The sequence below is a fragment of the Scyliorhinus canicula genome, chromosome 4 (assembly GCF_902713615.1).
Source record: "Scyliorhinus canicula chromosome 4, sScyCan1.1, whole genome shotgun sequence".
Classification (NCBI taxonomy): Eukaryota; Metazoa; Chordata; class Chondrichthyes; order Carcharhiniformes; family Scyliorhinidae; genus Scyliorhinus; species Scyliorhinus canicula.
Window position 1 is genome coordinate 193,486,936 of NC_052149.1, and position 22,988 is coordinate 193,509,923.

At 46.6% G+C, this 22,988-nt stretch overlaps 1 protein-coding gene across 2 annotated transcripts in view; it reads right to left on the reverse strand.

The window, feature by feature from the left end:
• The window catches only part of LOC119965275 (testican-1-like), a 682,845-nt gene that overhangs the window by 442,067 nt on the left and 217,790 nt on the right, over positions 1 to 22,988 (reverse strand). Inside the window, exons 3-4 of one of the 2 annotated variants that reach the window (XM_038795793.1) lie at positions 19,217 to 19,225; positions 10,294 to 10,339 (exon numbers count right to left, since the gene is read on the reverse strand). In XM_038795793.1, the coding sequence (XP_038651721.1) occupies positions 10,294 to 10,339; positions 19,217 to 19,225 (55 nt within the window). The remainder of the gene's footprint in view (positions 1 to 10,293; positions 10,340 to 19,216; positions 19,226 to 22,988) is intronic. The other variant, XM_038795794.1, reaches the window with a different exon arrangement.

Below are 22,988 nucleotides of genomic sequence, written 5' to 3' on the forward strand. Positions count from 1 at the left end.
GGGTTCCTGAATTGCATACATTGGTACTAAGCTAGAATAGCAGCTATTAAGGGCAATAAGGGGTGATTATCAGGGCATAGGTTGGCACACAGAGTATGAGGGGCCAGGGGTGAGGAACGGAGCGATGTTTTATATTTTACTCTTTCTTTTTGGACATAGTGCTAGAACCACTGGGTAAGCCTTCAGCCGAGGCTGCTTCCATAACTGGCATCCTCACTACTTCCAAGGTTACCATCTCCCACTTCAAATATAACTTGTCCCCCCTCCCCCCACCTTGGACCAGAATTCTGATGATGAGGTAGCCATTTTGAAAAGTTGGGTTTGCAGAGTGGGGGATTCTCCTGACTCTGTGAACCCTGTGGTAAAATAACCAATGGGCTGAATCTTAGGTCTGATACAGAATTGGACATTTTAAATTAAAACTACAGTTAGAAACACAGACTGATGGGACGTGAAATAGCCAACCTCAAATACACTAGCAGGAGACAGACAGCTGGGGCAAGTCTGGGTCTGTCCTATAAACAGGATATCAGAAGATAATCGATCAATTGTTGTGGATTGCCCAGATGAAGCCAGATTTTCTGGCACCTAGATTTCCCGCCGTTACCTTATATAGGATAGGTTTACGTGCGGACAATGCGCATAAGGATGCACCCCTGGAGTTCCTGGTGTCCTGCAGAGTTGCAATCGGTGACTCTATTGGCTGTTGCAGCCCCTACCCAGCAACCTAATTGGCTGAGGGGTAGAGAAACTTTTTCAAGCACGCCACACAGAGGCCTTCCCCAGAAAATATTTTTTTAAGATAAATTTAGAGTACCCAATTATTTTTTTCTTCCGATTATGGGGCAATTTAACATGGCCAATCCACCTCCCCTGCACATCGTTGGGTTGTGGGGGTGAGAGCCAGTAAAGACTTAACACAGAGGCAACAGAGAAGACTAGATGATGGGCCAGAGAACCTACAGAAGAGGCATGTGAGACCCACCTGCAAAGTAGCACAGTGGTTAGCACTGTTGCTTCACAGCGCCAGGGTCCCAGTTTTGATCCCTGCTTGGATCACTGCCTGTGCGGAGCTGCACGTTCATTCCGTGTCTGCGTGGGTTTCCTCCGGGTGCTCCGGTTTCCTCCCACAAGCCCCAAAAGATGTGCTGTTCGGTGAATTGAACATTCTGAATTCTCCCTCTGTGTACCCGAACAGAAGCCAGAGTGTGGCGACTAGGGACTTTTCACAATAACTTCATTGCAGTGTTAATGTAAGCCTACTTGTGACAATAATAAAGATTGTTATTATTATTACCTTCATAGATGAAGGCCCTGAGACACTTGAGTCTCAGACATTTGGACCTCAAGTTCGATCCAATTTATCAGCATGGGTAGTGTTAGCATCTTGGGCAGATTACATCTGGAATAATTTGGGAGAATAACTGTTTTATTGTGTTTGTGAATAAATTTGGGTTGAATCGTGAACCTGTGTTTGTCCTTTGCTCATCTCGCAAATGAGGGCACTGGGTAAAACATTTTAATCATAAATTGGTCGAAGTGTCTGTTAATCTACAGCCAACAATCTGCCTCACAGACAAAAATGTAGGCCAATGTATTAGTGCGATTTTGAGTGCATTCTTTAAGGAAAATTTGTAACCAGTTAAAAACTTTTTCGCTGACAAGATAAGTCAACATATATATATAATGGTTTCTCATTATATAAATAAATGAGATTGGAAAAGTTCATGTACAGTTGCTTCATAACAACATTTTAAAAATAAAATGTGATACGTTATACTGAGTTCATATTCATTGTTAACAGAATGTCAATTGGCAAAAGTGCTGTTTAAGAAATAATCTCATTAACACTGTGGCCCTTTTCTCTGCATTGGAGGGAAAAACTTTCTTTTAATGAAAGGTTTACTAATCGTGTTTGTAATAGTGCTGCTCCAAATATAAAATACAAATTCAAATTATCCTTTTGTTACATAAATCATGTTCTATGGAATTCTATTGTGTGAAAATACAAATCTGAGAACATGCACGAACAGACTCAAAAACAGCTTCTGATAACACGCACGAACAGACTCAAAAACAGCTTCTGAGAACACGCCCGAACAGACTCAAAAACAGCGTCTGAGAACACGCCCGAACAGACTCAAAAACAGCTTCTTCCTCACTGTCACCATACTCCAAAATGACCCTCTTATGGACTGACCTCATTAACACTACACCCTGGATGCTTCATCCGATGCCGGTGCTTATGTAGTTATATTGTATATCTTGTGTTGCCCTATTATGTATTTTCTTTTCTTCTATTTTCTTCCCATGTACTGAATGATCTGTTGAGCTGCTTGCAGAAAAATACTTTTCACTGTACCTCAGTACACGTGACAATAAACAAATCCAATCCAATCTCAAATGATCTTTTAGTTGCATAAATCCATTAAAAAAAATCTACCTTAACATTTAAAATATTTTCCGTCCCCATCAAGTCTGACTACTAGCCCACTTTCCACATTAATGCAAGATAGAAAAGAGAAATGCTAATGCGAATAAACATTCCTAAATACAGCACTACTCAATATTTAACTCAATTTATTGGAACTTGGAACATTGAATATTTAACTGTATCTTATTTGCCCCCAAAGCATATACAGATGTACTGGCAAAACATTTGTTTGGATGCAGTTTTTTAGCTAACTTGGGCCAGGATTTTACCCTACTTTTTTTTCGGGTGAGTTTGAACGACAAGAGCTGAAAATCTCAAAAGATGCCCAAATCCCAGATATTCAACACCAGCAATATCATTTATGTACATTAGCACATAATTGTCCGCTCCCTCGGCCAGTGTAAGACCTGCCCCTTAAGGATTTTGAGCCAAAGTCCCGAATGATACAGTGGAGAAAGCTGCCGTTGCTGCCGATGGCTTCAATACCACTTTTCCTGCCCACTGTTGACCTTTGCCGGTATCTGGGAAAATTCTGCCCTTGGTGTTTCTCTGACCCTTGGGCCCTCAAAAATCTTCAAGGATTCCATCGATTTCCAGATTTAACTGGAAATGTTGGGAAAGCAACAGTGCACGCCCAAAGATAATGGCCACCAAATGGTTTTTGGCAGTCCACTCCTTCCTATGTAAGAGAATATCTGCTCTACCTATTGCTAGAAAAGCTATAGCAAGAGGGCAGGGTTACATGCCGGATTATACCTATGCTGGGGGGTTACATAGAATTTATAGTCCAAAAGAAAGGCTATTTGGCCAAACTCTTAAATGCTGGTGTTTATATTTGACCTGAGCTACCATCCACTTTCATTATCTCTTACCCCAATAACCATCGATTCCCTTCTAGTGTATGCATAATGCCTCTCATTAAATGCATCAACGCTCCTTTGCTTTAACACCATGGGACAGCAGATTATACAATTTTGTCACTCTTGTGTCAGATAATTGTCTTAAAATCTTTTTAATTGTTAGTCGTCATCTTATATTTATGCCTCCCTGTTCTGAGTTTGCCCATAAATGCAGAGAGAGCCTCCATGTCCACTGAACTGCTTCAGAATTTTAAATGCGTCCAGCAGATAGGATCTTAGTCTTTTCCCCCAGGGAGAAGAGCCACAGCCTAGTCAATCTATACCGATAGTTGAATTCTTTCCAGTCATACAATTTTCATGGCAGCTCCAATTTCTCCAAGCATTCCAGCTATAGCTGGATAAAAGCAAATTACTGCGGATGTTGGAATCTGAAACCAAAATGAAAATGCTGGAAAATCTCAGCAGGTCTGGTAGCATCTGTCGGGAGAGAAAAGAGCTAATGTTTCGAGTCCAGATGACCCTTTGTCAAAGCCCATCAAAGCTTTGACAAAGGGTCATCTGGGCTCGCAAAATTACAGATGCTGCCAGACCGGCTGAGACAGTCTCACTGCACTGTATGGGCCTCCCCCTATAACCTTTTCCTTCAAATCCCCTGGCTGGGTGGTGTTGGGGGGGGGGGGGGGGGGGGGGGAAGAGCGCATACAATCCAGCCAACCAACTGCTCAGGTACACGCATCCTCGGATAACAAACAGAACAAGTCTCACGCAAAAATATTCATTAGGAATTTAAATTTGACTTTTATATTTTAGGCTGGGGAACAAAATTCCTGTATTTTCTACACATACTCACAATACTTGAGAGGTAGAAGATGGAAAGCTAGTTCAAACTAACCAAGGCAAACTCTTTCTTGCTTTACGCAATTATTTGTTTCTGAAGCGGACTGCCTTTGTGGCATGTGAAATTCTTCCATTTTTTGATCCATTAACATTGGTACCTGAGTCAAAGCAGCTATTGAAATTGAGGATCCAGCTTGAAGTAAACTACTATCGATCTGTTTCTACAGAGAACATTTCAATGTGAAGAAATTGATCCTTTGCTCAGCAAGACGATTATGGAAGAATTTTCATTTCCACATTTCAAGTAGATAAATCTTAGCAGTATTATTAAAATGGCAGTTAAATGAAATTAGAGCATGGAAGATGTTATGAAATAATGATTGGTAACACCACACTGCCATTTTAAAGGGATTGCATTCCTTTGTAAATTTTGTTATACTATACTGCAAGTGTCTGTTGCAATTGCAGCACAGCAGAATAGTAAACTTTTAACAGGAGGATTTTGATGCTTAGCTATCTTTCACATCCAAACTGATGCTATTCACTGCCATCCTTGAACTTTCCATTACTGAGTGAATTTCTCCCAATGCCATTATTTTCAACCACTGTGCAGCAATCTGGTACAGTGGGTCACTGCCCAATTTTCATTTCATTGAAATTAATAGAAGATTCTCTGAAGAGTAAGGAGGGGTTGCTGATCGGGTGATTGCTTCTCAATGCTTTCCCCCAGGTATCAAAGTTGAAAGTACGAATAGTATAAGTGGCGTGCTTTTACAAAGCCAGACTGGTTTGCGCATCCTTTCTGAAAGGAAAATGAAATGCTGTTGTTCAGTATTGAAATTTGGAAAGTAGTAAAACAAATTCAAATAGCAGTTGCTGTGAAAGGTTTAGAAGCAATTTTAAACCTGCCTGCCCAGCAGAAACCAGTCACACAGGCAAGCAATTTAAGTCTGAACTCGGGAGCTGTGCTGTGTGCTGTGTTTGAGCATGGAGTGTGCTAGTGGCTGTGTTGTCTGAATGGTGAGGAGTGTTCACATTGTGAGTAGTCAGGACTATGGACAAGTGTGAGCACTGTGCATTGGATAAATGGTGGAAATGTTAGCACTGTGAATTGTATTAATGGTGGGACTGTTAGCATTGTGCGTTGTCTGAACTCCGCTATGCCTGCAATGCCACCATACGTTGGCAACTATCTCTGCATTGTAAAGAAACACTTAAAGGCTGTACTGCGTGCCCCTAACCTGACTGCCACTGACTGGATCAAATGATAGACATTGCTCCATTCCAGGTTTATGCTACCTCACTGGTGTCCATTTACAACTTTCACTTCTTATGTTCTCTGTGTACTGCATACTAGAGCACAGATATTGCCCACAGACTCATGTTTTACGAATACATTGACAGCTATTATTACAATCTTGGACAAGACCCCAACAGTTGCGAGGATACTGGACAGAACCCCCGATATTTAATTTAATTTTGTAAGACTGTGAGGAAAGGATACCTAGCTCCTGGAGTGATTCCACACACAAATAGGAATATCATATAGCAAAACAAACTTTATTACTACCACAAGATTAAAATGTATCTTTAACATCATAAAAGAAAATAGCTTAAAGCACCCATTAAACAATGCTTAACAATAACATGAAACACTCAAAAAAAAAACATCTCGGACCACAATCCACTTTTAAACACAGACTCAGGAATAATCACTGTCATGCATAAACCACTTTGAGAAAGAGAGATCCTTCAGGAGCCAGCTGCAGATTCTTGTCTGTGTGAACTTACTGTTTAAACTGCCAGCCTTTGAAATAGCTCCTATCCTGTTCACCGGAAAATCTCTAACTCACTGTCTTGATATCAGCTGCTTCTGGTCTGTCCCCAGTCACATCTTTCACGGAACTGTTGGAAAGAAACTGCTCGTCTGTCGACAGACATATCTAACCTCATGGAGAGCAGCTGCTTGTCTGGTCACATCGTAATCTAAAATGGAACTTCTGCTTCAGCCCCTGGTTCATCTCATCAGCTACATCATATTGCTTATGATGTGGAGATGCTGGCATTGGACTGGGGTGAGCACAGTAAGATGTCTTACAGCACCAGATTAAAGTCCAACAGGTTTGTTTCAAATAACTAGCCTTCGGAGCACTGCTCCTTCCTCAGGTGAATTAAGAGGTAGGTTCCAGAAACATATATATAGACAAATTCAAAACTGCAAGACGATACTTTGAATGCGAGCATTTGCAGGAAATTAAGTCTTTACAGATCCCAGGTTAAAGAGGTGTGAATTGTCTCAACCAAGTCAGTTGGTAGGATTTTGTAAACCCAGGCCAGATTGGGGGGGGGAATGTAAAGCGACATGAATCCAAGGTCCCAGTTGAGGCCATACTCATGTGTGCGGAACGTGGCTCTAAGTTTCTGCTCGGCGATTCTGCATTGTCGTGCGTTCTGAAGGCTACCTTGGAGAAAGCTTACCCAAAGATCAAAGGCTGAATGCCCTTGACTTCTGAAGTGTTCCTACGACATCTTCTTCGCAGCCTTCAACACGTCATCGATGAAGACGAACATCAGGAGATGACTTACTTGCCATAGGATTCCTAGTCTTTGACCTGCCCTGATAGCCACAGTATTAATATGGCTAATCCAGTTCAGTTTCTGATCAATGGTAACCCCCAGGATGTTGATTGTGGTGATTCAGTGATGGTAATGCCATTGAATGTCAAGGGGCGGTGGTTAGATCCTCTTTTGTAGGAGATGGTAAGTGCCTGGAACTTGTATGGCGCGATTGTAACTTGCCACTAATAATAATAATAATAATAATAATAATATGATAATAATCTTTATTATTGTAACAAGTAGGCTTACATTAAAACTGCAATGAAGTTACTGTGAAAAGCCCCTTGTCGCCGCACTCTAGTGCCTGTTCAGGTACACTGAGGAAGAATTCAGAATGTCCAATTCACCGAACAAGCATGTCTTTTGGGACTTGTGGGAGGAAACCGAAGCACCCGGTCAGCCCAAGTCTGGATACTGTCCACGTTTTGCCGCATTTAGAAGTGGACTGCTTCATTATTTGAGGAGTCGCGAATGGTGCTGACCATTGTACAGTCATCTGTAAACATCCGCACTTCCTACCTTATGATGGAAGGGAGGTTATTGATGAAGCAGCTGAAGATGCTTGGGCTTAGGACACTACCCTGAGGAACTCCTGCAGTGATATCCTGGAGCTGAGATGATTGACCTCCAACCATGCCAGGTATGACTCCAACCAGTGGAGAGTTTTCCAACTGATTCCCATTTAGCCAGGGCTCCTTGATGCCATACTCAGTCAAATGCTGCCTTGATGTCAAGAGCAGTCACTCTCACCTCTCCTGGCATTCAGCTCTTTTGTCCATGTTTGAACCAAGGCTGTAATGAGGTCAGGAGCTGAGTGACCTGGCGGAACCCAAACTGAGCGGCCATGAGCAGGTTATTGCTGAGTAAGTGCTGCTTGATAGCTTCCTTGATTGATTAGCTGTTGATGATTCCTTCCATCACTTTGCTGATGATGGAAAGCAGACTGACAGGGTGGTATTTGGCTGGGTTGGATTTGTTCTATTTCTTGTGCACAGGACACACCTAAGCAATTTTCCACATTGCTGGGTAGATGTCAGGTGTTATAGCTGTACTGGAACAGCTTGGCTAGTGATGCGGCAAGTACTGGAGCACAAGTCTTCAGTACTATTGCCGGGATATTGTCAGGGCCCATAGCCTTTGTAGTATCCAGTACCTTCAGCCGTTTCTTGATATCTCGTGGAGTGAATCGTATTGGCTGAAGACTGACATTTGTGATGCTGGGGACCTCCGGAGGAGATAATTTGGTAAAAACAATCTGCTTTGGAACGTCTGTTGGTTTCTTGGGTTGCAATATGGAATAATAAACCAGACACGTTCTGAAATGGTCAGGTGGCTTTCTCCAACCAGATTACTTCCCAATATGAAGACCGAAGTTTACTTCATCATCTGCAACACCCAACTGAAGTGGAATCATTTTTGTTTCCAAAATAGTAGCACTAAAAAAGGATGTTGCTGTTGCATCCAAGACACAAACTAAACTGAAAAAAATGAAATGTTTGGATCAGCACCAAAGCAATTACTTTTGTAGATAACAACTGAAAGTGTTAATGAGCTTGGATTTGGTCAGGATTTATCCATTTCAAATTGAACGCCATGACGCCTTAAAGAAAATACATCAAATTATGAAAGCAGAATTAAATGAAGGACTGGGGCTTGCCAAGCCTGCTGCAGCCAACAAGGTGGCAGGCAGGCAAGGGGAATTGCGCGGGAGGTCACACGTCAGATTCCCGGCGGCGGGAAAGCTAAAAACAATTAAATTCAATGGCGACAAAGTAAAGCAGGAAACCCACCCTTTAGCAACAGGAAGCTCATTGATATGATTAATTTATCACTTGCGTCTTATTTAAATGCAAATCCACACGAGTTAATACTGCTTCTCCGATTCAGTAAAACTCACACGTGTCTCTCGTGCTTGCAGTAACTCACCCATTGAAAGCTGATGAATTATAGCCCATTGGTCTTCCAAGGGGCTGAGTCACAGGGTACCAAATTGATTTTGGAGATTCCTGCCCTGTGTGAAAATGTGCTGAGCTGACACTTTCATGGTGCAGAGCGTCAGACAGGAAATTCAGAACCTGGAAGCACTGGGTACAATTTTAAAAGGACAGACTCACCTGAGATGCTTAGGGGCCGTTCCTCACAATGGCATCACAGAGCCGAGTCCTTCGAGGTAGGTCACTTAGGAAACGGTCTGCAAGGAAAGGGAGAGGTAGTGGCATTGTGGGAATCACCCACCTTGTCCTCCTTCATCCTCGAGCGCTGGAGAGGGGATGTCCTGGGTGGACAGTGACATCTCAGATCTCATTTGAACCCATTCATGATGCCTAATGATCTTATGCAATGGGGCTGGGGGGGGGGGGGGGGGGGGGGGAATCTTCTCCTTGGAATGTGGAATGTCTTTTTGTGCTGGAGTGACAGATATTCAGATGCTGACGATTCAAACCATGGGACTTTCTTTAAAATCCTAAAAGATGAATTCCAACTCTAACACAGGGTTGGGCACAGAGTTGGCTGCCCTTTGAATATGGCACCAGCTCCTGCACTGCCATCAGGTGATATGGGTGTGCCGACATCAGAGCTACCCCATGCTCCAGTGGCAAAACCCTGGCATTCATGAACTTGCCGCCATGTAATTGCGTTCGACAGACCGCCACACACCTGCGTCAGATCCTCAATTTATTCTGGGCCAGCCGACCGGCGCCAGGACAATAGAACAAAATCCAGACCCAGCTGTCCACTAGAACACCTCCACCTAAACTGGAGCATTCCTTTGTAATTCTTTACTTAAAAAAGATAAAACAGATGTCTTCTTAGTCTTTTAAGATTTTACAGCTGCTAGTACCATAAAGGTGACAGTGCCTAAAACATAGTTATTGAAGTAAAGTGAATTTAAAAATCTATTTGCATGTAATTTTACCCATCACATCAGTAATTTCACCGCCATCTTCCTGTGTATGCTGATACACCACATTGCAAATCCCAAATTTTAAGAAAGCATATTACAAGCACTATTATTGGCCCATCTTAACAACAATTATGTGTCCCTGTGAATGACATGTGACCTACAAACAGGTTTATGGCACAGATTCAGACCATTGCACACACTGCCATGGGCGCAGAATGCTTGTGGATTTTACAAAATTAAATTTTGCTTGCGATTCTTCATACACAATGCAAGGGATAGTTGAATATCCAGGCTGGCACAACAATTGATACAGTTACTTAGATTAGAAAAAAGATATTAAAAAGTTCACATCTGCCTTAGCTTTGACCCAGCTGAAAATCTAAACGGTTCGAATTATGTTTGAACAGATAAAATTAAAAGCTTTAATGTTATTTCATATGAAAAAAAGTATTTTTTGAAAATCAGTATATAAGTTCTCTCATGTTTCTCAGGTAAGTATGCATAATTGTTTTTTTAAAGCAATGATGATACCTGCTTCATCTCCAGTTCCATTTGTAATAATCATTCCAAATGTCGCTTAACAGTGCTACACATCTGTGGATAAGATCTACAAATAAGTTGAGAGTCAAAGTTCATACCTTGATCAAATGGTTTGTTTGGATTCCAGCTTCTGAAATAATCATCCTAAAAGAACAAAGAGAAATTATAAAATGAATAATTCCTAATACTTCGCTGTCACTAAATTCTCTTCAGATAAATAAAAAAGTACAAATCAGTGAAAGATGTTCTGGCAAAGATAAGTTAAAAGTATCGGTGGATTGCACTTGAACTGTAGCCTACTAAACCGGCATGGTAGCACAGTGGTTAGCACTGTTGCTTCACAGCACCAGGGTCCCAGGTTCGATTCCCGGCTTGTGTCACTGTCTGTGCAGAGTCTGCACGTTCTCCCTGTGTCTGCGTGGGTTTCCTCCGGGTTCCTTCCACAAGTCCCGAAAGATGTGCTGTTAGGTAATTTTGACATTGTGAATTCGCTCTCCCTGTATCCAAGCAGATGCCGGAATGTGGCAACATGGGGTTTTTCACAGCAACTTCATTGCAGTGTTAATATAAGCCTACTTGTGATAATAAAGATTATTATAAACCAGGAGAGATGTCGCCTCTGTGGAAGGTTTATATGCTCTAACAATCCCTGGAGTGATGCCGTCAGGAGCTTGCTACTGGTTGAACCACCTATAGTAGTAGGGTTGGGGGTCGGAGGGGGTGGGGGGAGGGGGGTGCAGAGAAAGAGTGCCAAAGTGTGGTCCTAAAGGTCAACAATGACTGAACTGGCAAAGGAAGGCTGTGCGTTTAACCAGCTTTGAAGACTGCAGTGATAAGGTGGTCTCAGCCATCGTGTTTCGAGACGTCACCAAAATCTGACCACCAATCCATCAAGATGGTACCTATCACATTGACAGTGCTCCAAGGTCCCCATGTTAAGCTAAGTCATGCACAAGCTTCTACCAGCGTTCATTTGCCACACGTCCTGTGGCGATGGAGAACTGGCGACAGGGCAGGGCCGTAAACCTGCGAGTCACTAGTCAAATAATAAAAGCAAATTACTGCGGATACTGGAATCTGAAAGGAAAGAGAAAATGCTGGAAATTCTCAGTAGGTCTGGCAGCATCTGTAGGGAGAGAAAAGAGCTAACATTTCGAGTCCGATGCCTCTTTGTCAAGAGAAAGTGGGAAATAATTATACTGTGGAGTGACAATGAAAGATAAGCATAGCCACAGAAACCCAGGGAAACCGGGTGCTAATGGCCACAGAAACCAAGGGGAAAGAGTGTTAATGGCAGTCCCCAGAGAGGACAAAAGATGTGAAAGGTCAAATAGCACAGAAACTATCAGAGGGTGAACTGTAGATGGGGGTGGGGGAGGGGGGGGGGCGGGGAAGGGGGAAGCAAAGAGGAGAAAGGTGATGGAAAGGTGGATAAGGTGGGGGGGGGGAATTAAATATATATTAAGAAAGAAAGAAATGGTAAAAGACAGTTAAAATCAAATGAAAACAAATGGGTCGAGGTAGGGTAGAGCTGATCATCTGAAGAGGTCGAATTTGAGGTTGAGGCCGGAAGGCTGAAGCGTGCTGAAGTGTGCCTAACCGGAAGATGAGATGTTGTTCCTCCAGTTTGCATTGAGCTTCACTGGAACATTGCAGCAGGCCAAGAACAGACATCTGGGCATGGGAGCAGGGTCTTTTGTTAAAATGACAAGCAACAGGAAGGTCAGGGTCCTGAATGCGCACAGACCAAAGATGCTAGTCCCCAGTCAAACATCCACACAGAAGACAGATGCATCAAGGTCACTGGACACCGTTGAGAGGAAAGAGGTGTCTTCAGACAGCAGATCTGTGGCCGAATTATCCTCTTCAGGATTCCCTATTTGGGGTGAGCAGGGGGTGAGGATTAAAACAAGGTCCCCTAAAAATAGGCTATCTCACTTCCCCCTTACTGGGGAACCATCTTTCAGCTCAGAAAGGCCCCTGTAGAGGCCCCCCTCTGGGCCGGATCTCCCCCCCCCCCCCCCCTCCACCAGGACGACCCCCGCAGCCAGAACTCCAGGGCCCCGCCGGGTGAGACCATATGTAACCCATGCCGGCTGGACTCAGCTGAACTCGGTGGGCACTTGTGCCGTCAAGGCCCGGAGAATTGCCAGGCGGGGGCGCTTTCAACGGCCCCCGACCGGCGCGGTGGCGATCCCACAGGTGCGTAAGAATCAGCACCGGAGTATCGACGGGCCGGCGTAGGGGCGGCATGGTGCGGTTCATGCGCCCCCCCCCCCGGCCCTTATATTCTTGGTCTCATACTCAAAAATTATAACAAACTCTTCTGACAGCAGGATAAACATAAAACCACATGGAGGCAACCGAAATCCAGACATTTACACCTTCTGGATTATGTCACTGCTTGTGTCAAAGATTTTTTAAAAACTATCAGTCAATCCATGTAAAGGGCTGATGTCAGCTGGGCAGATCATCAACTTGGTCAATTGGTGATGATCAAGTACCTAGCATCAAGACGTCACAAAGGCTCAAAAGTCCAAGAATAACCCAACGTTGTAAGTAAAAAAGGCAGAATTGCAACAGCTCAAGACTGACACCCAAAGACGAATCTGGAAGACAAAAGAACATCTGGTGGAAAAAAAATCTGTGTGATCCATCAACATGCTGACTATAGATCAGTGTTTTTCAAACTCAGGGTCGCGACCTGTGGGTGGGTCGTAGGTGGGTGTCGGGAAGGTCGCAGCGTGATCGTTCAAGACGATCCCGATCACGGAAGGAAGTGCCCAATGGCCCAGTCCCCAATTGGTTACGGCCTTCAATGGGGTGGCACGAGGCTGAGGTGTGTGCTGGCCACCGTGCGCGGGGATGGGGGCAGGGGCTGACAGGCGGTCAGGTGGGCACGTGATGCTAATGATGGTGGCCCCAGCTTAGAGCTCCGCTCTGATGCTCGCCCTCTGCACACTGCTTGACCCGTCCCCCATTACCGATCGGTAGTACGTAACCTGTGGCTCCATGGTCAAGCTGCTCAAAGGCCGGCACAGTGCCCGCTTCCACTCCCATGATGTGAAGTACTGGTCAGGAAGTGGTCAACAGTCTGTATGTGACAACAGGAACAGCTACTGGACAGTGAGAGAGAAGCCAGGCCAGGTTCGTCAGCAAGGAATGACGATCACGAGTTAATACGGCTGACACATGTCAACACTAGAAGAAACCTACCCAACCATCACTTTGTGTTCCCACTCTCTGGAAACCAGGAAATAAGTGGTTTTGGTGAGAATGGAAAAGGAGATGAGTTGGCTGTTTGGATAGTGTAATGCAATGGAACCACTAAGACATATTGTGACATTGTGTGTTTGACAAGTTACTTCATCTCATCTAAAGTCATAGTTTGTAAAGTAAAAGCAAGATTGCACTTTTTTCTCCACTTGTTTAAATTTCTAAAGAAATGGGAATATATTTAAAACAATGTGTAAATGTGTGTAAATGAATTGCTTTCATTTTCAGTAGTACAAAATCAGGTATTTGAAATAAAGTTTCAAAATCAAAAAAAGAATGGAGGCCATGACTGGCCTTTAAATACGAACAGTAGAGTCTTTCCGCCAGAAGCGGCAGCAGAGATCTCACGCGGCCCAGCATGAACACTGACATCATGCGCCCTATACGTCCGTGCTTTGGGAGCAAAATCATTGGTGGAGAGATTCCTCCATTTTGTAGCTGCCAGCAAGCAAGCAACAGGACTATGTGAAGAACTGAAGACGGATTATTTTGTAAGAAGGAAGAGAGGGCCAGAGACACAAACAGGCCAGGATCTCACAATTGAACCTGTCGGTGAAAGCTGCTCAGGAGAATCCATGGGAGGAAAAAGCAGTGCTCATGTTAGCTAGGTACAGAGCTCCAGGGCCTCTGGTGAACAACCCATTAAGAAGAACCTGAAATCGAGAACAAAGCAGTATGAAGATAATTTCTTGAGGTAAGACTTTATTAATTGTGCCAATGCAAATCAGGATGCAAAGCCCATGTGTGTTATATGCAGGGACGTCCTGGCAAATGAAGGTCTAAAACCCTTGAAATTTCAAAGATATTTGAAGAGTAAGCATGGCAAGTTTGAGGACAAGCCTCTTGATTTTTTTCAAAGGACGCAGCGAGAACTTAAATCATCAGCTCAAGTCCTTCGCAGAAATGTAACATTGAATGACAAAGCAAGTGAGAGCATGAGGGCCAAGCAATGCATTAAAGGTAAGTGAAAATGGTGTGTCACGAAGGCCGGCCAGCAGAGGTCGCGAAGGTCGGCCGGTTGTTATTCGAGGGTCTTGGGGAAAAAATGTTTGAAAAACACTGCTATGGATTGAGATCAAATGGACAAAATCTTCTTCACTCACACAAAGGTGTTTCTCTTTGTAAGGATGGTAATGCCATTCATAAACATTGGAAAGAACATTTTCAACATCTCCTTAACCGTGAATCCACAATGGCAGCTGATACCCTTCCAATATCCCGTGGCAGAATCTATGGGTTAACCACTATCGACAAGAGCTGTAGCAAGGTCTTATATGGATGAATAACATCAAACCCTGTGGCCTTGATGGTATCCCATCTGAGGTCTTCAAAGCTGATGCACATTTGCTCACACTAAGATTCCATGCACACACCCTATGGATTTGGGGGAAGAAAATAAATCCTGACCCACATTCTCCTGAATCACCCACTTCCTGTAGCTGAGGATATCCTCCCAAAGACAGAGTGTGACTTTAGACAGTCAAGAGGAACCTCTGACATGGACCTTTGTTTCCAGAAAAATCCAATTCGAGAACAACACTGGCAATTCTTCATTACAATCACAGACCTGACCCAAGTATTTGATTCAGTAAATCGCGAGGCTCTAGGTACTCTAGTGATTTGGATGTCCAAGAAACTTCATCACAATCGCAATGTTCATGGTGAAGTGGCTGAAATTTATCTTCAGTGGGAGATCTGAGACAGATGCCTTCATAATCCAATGCTAAGCAAGGCTGTGTGATTGTCCTCATTCTATTTACAATCCACCTGACAGTGGCTATTCACCTCATCAAAGATCAATTGGTCATTGGTGTCAGCATTAAATACCATCTCGATGGAAAACTCTTCAATATCAGTCACCTCTGTGCCAAAACTAAACTGACCAGCACAGTTGTGTATAATCTACAGTTGTCAGATAACTACACTGTCATTGCTCACTGCACCAGGTTTGCAAGCTACTCTCAATCTCTTCAATTCTGCATACAAAAAATTCTGCCTACTTCTGAATGTTGCGAAAACAAAACTTGTATACCAATCCATAGCTGGTCAACCACATATGCCACCTCCCAAATATCTTGTAAGAGACACTCTGGAATATGTTAAGCATTTATTTGAGATTGGCAACTTTTCTCAACAGCCTACCATTCACACTAGATCAGCTGCAACAGCTCAGCCTTCAAAGTTTGACATTAAAGACCTCTGCAAGTTAACAATGTCCTAGGGTGGGATTCTCCAGTAATGGGGCTATGTCCCCACTCCAGCGTAAAAACATTGGCGAGTCACTCTGGACTTTCCTTAAGAAAGTGTAGTGATTGCTGGGAATTTCCTGGAGTGTAGAGAACTTATGAAGGATTGTATTTAGCCCTAGCGAAACATGTCATGGAAATGAGTGGGATATAAATGATGTAATTCATGGGAGCAGTCAAGTCGGTCTGTAGTTTTACAGTCTGATACAGGATTTTAGTTGAATAGCAGTTTTTCCCATAGGATTTGAGTCTGACAAGAAAGAAATGTACTGGCCGCGATTCTCCGCACCCCACGCCGGGTGGGCATTTTGCAACAGGCCGCTTGGAGAATCGGCGCTCGCCGTTTCTCACAGCGACTGGCGATTCTCCGGCCCGGATGGGCCGAGCGGCCTGCCGAACCCTACCGGTTCACGCCACGCCAACCACACCTGGTCGCTGCCAGCGTGCGACAGGTGAGTGTGGGGCCTGTGGGGGGCGGAGGGAGGATCGAGCACCACGGGCGTGCTGAGGAGGTGTCTGGCCCACGATCAGTGCCCACCGATCATCGGGCCGGCGTCTGTAAACGACGCACTCTTTTCCCTCCGCCGCCCCACAACATCAAGCCGCCATGTCTTGCGGGGCAGCGGAGGGGAAGACAGCAACCGCGCATGCGCGCGTTGGAGCCGGCCAACCTGCGCATGCACGGCTGACGTCACTTCGGCGCCGCCGGACACATCATTCCCGGCACTGGCGCTTTGACGCAAACGTCAAGGCCGGACGCTCGGGATTCACGCGCCGCCGCTCCTAGCCCCCCGGTGGGGGAAATAGGGGGCGAGGAGCGGCCTCCGACGCCGGAGTGAAACACTCCGGGGTTTCACTCCGGCGTCGGCACTCAGTCTCCCGTTGGGAGAATCGTGCCTATTGTGTCTGCTCTTGAAAGGGTCTCTCGCAAAGTATCAACACAGATAAGCAAGTAACCTGTTCTGTTAATTTTAAACATGGGCATTTAAACTGTATTGGGATGCTTAATTGCAATTAATAACAGGTGCAGATAGTAAGATCAAGTTTCTCCTTTTATTTAAGAACAGTTTAGCTGTTAATTGTAAAGCTACCTATTTGATAATGTGGTTAATTCTGTGTTTAAGTTAAAGTTTGTTTCAACATAAAAGATACCGATTGTCTGACTCATCATTCCTGGGATAAAGTATCCTCTCCTGTTTTACAAATAGAAAAATTGTTTTGGCTTCTCGTCCTATGTCCAAACAAAAGTTGGGGTCTGGTCTGGGGCGGGATTGTCCCCGAACCGGCGGGGCGGGGGGTCCCGGAATTCTCCGCACCTTTAGGGGCTAGGCCCACGCCGGAGTGGTTCCCACTCCACCAGCTGGCGTGAACGGCCTTTAGCGCCACGCCAGGTGAGGCCGAAAGGACTTCATGGGCCGGCATAAGTCCGCGCATGCGCCGGAGCGTCAGTGACTGCTGACGTCATGACGGCGCATGCGCAGGGGAGTTAGTCTCTTACGCCTCCGCCATAGTGAAGGCCATGGCGGGGCGGAAGAAAAAGAGTGCCCCCACGGCACAGGCTCGCCGGCCGATCGGTGGGCCCCGATCGTGGGCCAGGCCACTGTGGGGGCACCCCCTGGGGTCAGACCTCCCCACGCCCCCCCGTCAGGATCCCAGAGCCCGCCCATGCCGGCAATCCCGCCGGTCAGGTAAGTGGTTTAAACTATGCCGACGGGAGAGGCCTGTCAGCGGCGGGTCTTTGGCCCATTGTGGGCCGGAGAATCGCTGCAGGGGGCCCGCTGACTGGCGCAGCACGATTCCCGCCCCCGCCGATTCTCGGGTGGCGGAGAATTCGGTACACGGCGAAGGTGGGATTGACGCTGGCCCCGGGCAATTCGCCAAACCCCCAGGGGGTCGGAGAATCCCGCCCGGGGTCTGGTCCCGTATGCTAACAAGACCCATGACAAAAACTTGTGACCCTGCGACCCTGAGTAGACATCCTCAAATCAAGGGATAATTGTCAACTAAAAGAGGAGAATAAACTTCCTGCAAAATTCCTCTTACATAAAAAAATTAAGTTACCAACTCTCCAGCAGTATAACTAGCTAAAACATATGGTCCCCTGATCGCTTTGTGTGAAACAAGTAAGACGCTTCCAGATTGTACAACAGAATAATTACTCTTCTGTAAAAAAAATTTCACTATTGCCCCGAGAGCCATGAAGAATATGAAGAACAGTTAACTGGTACCATCCAAAGAATAGCAAGCATCCCGGACGTCACAATGGATAGTGCAGAGAAAACAGGTATCAACCAGTCAGAAGTGTACCTTTGTTCTGAAAGTTATTTCTTTCCATAACATTGATTTGTTATCAGAGTAAGGACCGTAAGAATTGCAATGCTCTTAGGGATTGTCCGTAATTGCCAAAGGGGAGAGCACAAAGCCATCACAATGCGACAGCATCAAACAATATACAAAATTAAATGTACACAGAGGAGAAATATGATCATTAGCACGGTTTGGGAGGGAAGGAGTGGGCCAAAGATGCCATTTGAGCTTAGTCAAGTCGCAACATGCGAGGCTGCAGGTTGCAAATGTTCTGACCTCAATTTTGTGATCCCACCCTTTTGGAGGAGCCCTTTCCCAGCTTTCAGAGCAACACAAGCTCAAACAGTCAGCAAAAGATGTTCTATTCTATAACCTGGGAATGTTTGATTCCAAAATCAAAAGTCCTGCTCATCAAACCTGTGATGGACTGTGCCATCAATTCCCTTAGCTGAACAGTCTGCTTTCCTGAACTGCTCGGGATGTCAGCCTAGCCCTCATTTGTCGGACAAGTGAAACTGCTCCACTCACTTGATAGCTAATTCCGTGGAATGAAGCAAGTAGTGTTAATTAGTGGAGTTGTCATCAGGTATAAATGATCACTCTAATCTGCAGCATAGCAAGGTGCACCATTGCCCACACCCCACCTCCTGCTCCCCCCCCCCCCCCCCCCCCCCCCTCCAGGATTTTCAGGTCTGGCTGAAGTCAATGGACTTTTTAATGGCTCGGTGTATTTTACAGCCCTGCCCTCACCACGATGGGGGTGATAAAATTCTGCCCTCAGAACTGAAGAGTCTAAATGATCGACAGGCCAGTAATATTTCCCATATCTTTCAAAAGCTCATAGGAAATCAGCCGTTGATGAGAAGAGCTTTATGGGAGCACTTTAGCACACATGCGTTAAGTTCCGCGTTCCTTCTTTCCCACCCAAGAATAGTGGGAGCAGGTATACAACTGTCACTCAATACATGCACTACTTTTAAGCTAAATGGCGCTTAACTGAAATATAAGCAGCATTGCAGCACCAATTTAAGCAGCAGGATAGATACAAACAGCACAACTGAAATGGGGAGTAAAATTATCCAAAATTTTGCAGCAATGTTCAATTATTGAGAAATAACAAGATAATCAATCATATACCATGGTAACTATTAAAAAAAACCAAATAGATTTAAAGTTCAATAAATGTACAAACCTCAACTTCCTGTGTAGGTAAGCAAAAAACAAAGGAAAGAGAGAGTGTTACATCATTTAAACAAACACAGGTATTTTGAATCAAAGAATGATACAGCATAGAAGGAGGCCACTCATCCCATCATGCCTATACCGCTCCATCGAAAGAACAAGCTAAATTGGTCTCGCTCCCTGTTCTTTCCTTGTAGCTTGGCAAATCTTCTTTCCCACCCGCCCAACTATTTATCCAATTCTCTTTGAAAGTCATGATTGAATCTGCTTCAATTACCCTTTCAGGCACTGCATTTCAGATCATAACTCGATTTGCTTTTTGTTTTCCTTCTGGTTTTTTAAACCAGTCAGATCAAGCCTTTGGTTACCAATCCTTCTGAAACAGTCTCACCTTGTGTACTCTATCAAAACTCTTGGTGCAGCTCAATCAAATCTGCATTTAACATTCTCCACACTGAGAACAACCTGCAGTTTTTCCACATAACTGATACCTTTCATCCCTGAAACTATTCGAGCTAATTTCCTTTGCACCTTCTCCAAGGCATTGATACCCTTGGCGTCCAGAATTGGTCACAAAATTCCAACTGGAGCTGAGCCAATATTTTAATGAAGCTCTAGCCTAACTGCTTTCCTTTTGTACTCATGACAACCCTTTTAAAGCCAGGGATGCTCTCTGCCTTCGAACCTGTCATCTCAATCTGCTTTACTAATTTCAAAGACTTGTCCACGTCAAGCCTCTATGTCCCTGGCACCCCTTTTTAAAATTGTGCCATTTAGTTTATATTACTTCCTATTTTTCCACCTAAATGTATCACTTCACATTTCTCTGCATTAAATTTTGGAAATGTAAAATCCAGTATTAAAGAATTATATATTAAGTTTGGTATTATTGTTGCTTGGATTGGTAACACTTCTGAGAGGAGGAATCTTGTCATAGTTAAGAGTTTAACGTAAGTGTGCTGAGAGAATGGAGATTCAACACTCCTACTCTTCCGCAATAAAGCAGCGTCTGGCACAGCACCTGATTTGACTGGCACCATTATCCTGTGTGTTTAACCTGCCAGAGGGAGCAGTGCCAGTTCAGTTGGCAGTCAACATGGAGGCTACAATAAGAAATGTTTTAACTCAGCCTTCAAAAAAGATAAAACTACAGCAGTGAGGCATCTCAGACCGTGAGTGTTGCTGACGGTAGCTCAGCCGTTAGCACTGTTGCTTCACAGTCCCAGGTTCGATTCCCCACTGGGTCGCTGTCTGTGCGGAGTCTGCACGTTCTCCCCGTGTCTGCGTGGGTTTCCTCCGGGTGCTCTGGTTTCTTACCACAAGTCCCGAAAGACGTGCAGGTTAGGTGGATTGGACATTCTGAATTCTCCCTCGGTGTACCAGAACAGAGGCCAGAGTGTGTCGACGAGGACATTTTCACAGTAACTTCTTTGCAGTGTAATGTAAGCCTATTTGTGACACTAATAAAAATTAACACATGGCACCACCCACACACTGCACTCAATCGGACACTGCACACACCCGCACACTGCACCCACCCGCACACTGCACCCACCCACACACTGCACTCACACACACTGCACCCACCCGCACACTGCACCCACCCGCACACTGCACACACCCGCACACTGCACTCACACACACTGCACCCACCCGCACACTGCACCCACCCACACACTGCACCCAGCCACGCTCTGCACCCAGCCACACACTGCACCCACCCACACACTGCACCCACCCACACACTGCACTCAATCGGACACTGCACACACCCGCACACTGCACTCACCCGCACACTGCACTCACCCGCACACTGCACTCACCCGCACACTGCACACACCCGCACACTGCACTCACACACACTGCACCCACCCGCACACTGCACCCACCCGCACACTGCACCCACCCACTGCACTCACACACACTGCACCCACCCGCACACTGCACCCACCCGCACACCGCACCCACCCACACACTGCACTCAATCGGACACTGCACACACCCGCACACTGCACTCACCCGCACACTGCACCCACCCGCACACTGCACCCACCCGCACACTGCACCCACCCGCACACTGCACCCACCCGCACACTGCACCCACCCACACACTGCACTCAATCGGACACTGCACACACCCGCACACTGCACTCACCCGCACACTGCACCCACCCGCACACTGCACCCACCCGCACACTGCACCCACCCGCACACTGCACCCACCCGCACACTGCACCCCCCCGCACACTGCACTCACCCGCACACTGCACTCACCCACACACTGCACCCACCCGCACACTGCACCCACCCGCACACTGCACCCACCCGCACACTGAACCCAGCCACGCTCTGCACCCACACACACACTGCACTCACCCTCACACTGCACCCACCCTCACACTGCACCCACCCGCACACTGCACCCACCCGCACACTGCACCCACCCGCACACTGCACCCACACACACACTGCACCCACCCACACACTGCACTCACCCACACACTGCACCCACCCACACACTGCACCCACCCTCACCCTGCACCTACCCACACACTGCACCCACCCACACACTGCACTCACCCTCACACTGCACCTACCCACACACTGCACCCACCCACACACTGAACCCACCCACACTGCATCCAACCACACACTGCACCCACCCACAAACTGCTCTCACCCGCACACTGCACCCACCCACAGCACTCACCCGCAAACTGCACTCACCCTCACACTGCACCCACCCTCACCCTGCACCTACCCACACACTGCACCCACCACACACTGCACTCACCCTCACACTGCACCTACCCACACACTGCACCCACCCGCACACTGCACCCACCCACACAGCACTCACCCGCAAACTGCACTCACCCGCACACTGCACCCACCCACACTGCACCCACCCTCACACTGCACCCACCCGCAAACTGCACTCACCCGCACACTGCACCCACCCGCACACTGCACCCACCCGCACACTGCACCCTCCCTCACACTGCACTCACCCTCACACTGCACCTACCCTCACACTGCACCCACCCACACACTGCACCCACCCACACACTGCACCCACCCACACACTGCACCCACCCTCACTGCACCCACCGTCACACTGCACCCACCCTCACACTGCACTCACCCTCACACTGCACCCACCCTCACACTGCACCCACCCCACACACAGCACCCACCCACCCACTGCACCCACCCACACACTGCACTCACCCACACACTGCACCCACCCACACACTGCACCCACCCTCACACTGCACCCACCCACACACTGCACCCACCCTCACACTGCACCCACCCACACTCTGCACCCACCCACACACTGCACCCACCCACACACTGCACCCACCCTCACTGCACCTACCGTCACACTGCACCCACCCTCACACTGCACTCACCCTCACACTGCACCCACCCACACACTGCACCAACCCTCACACTGCACCCACCCACACACAGCACCCACCCACCCACTGCACCCACCCACACACTGCACTCACCCACACACTGCACCCACCCACACACTGCACCCACCCTCACACTGCACCCACCCACACACTGCACCCACCCTCACACTGCACCCACCCACACTCTGCACCCACCCACACACTGCACCCACCCACACACTGCACCCACCCACACACTGCAACCACCCTCACTGCACCCACCGTCACACTGCACCCACCCTCAGACTGCCCCCACCCACACACTGCACCCACCCACACACTGCACCCACCCACACACTGCACCCACCCACACACTGC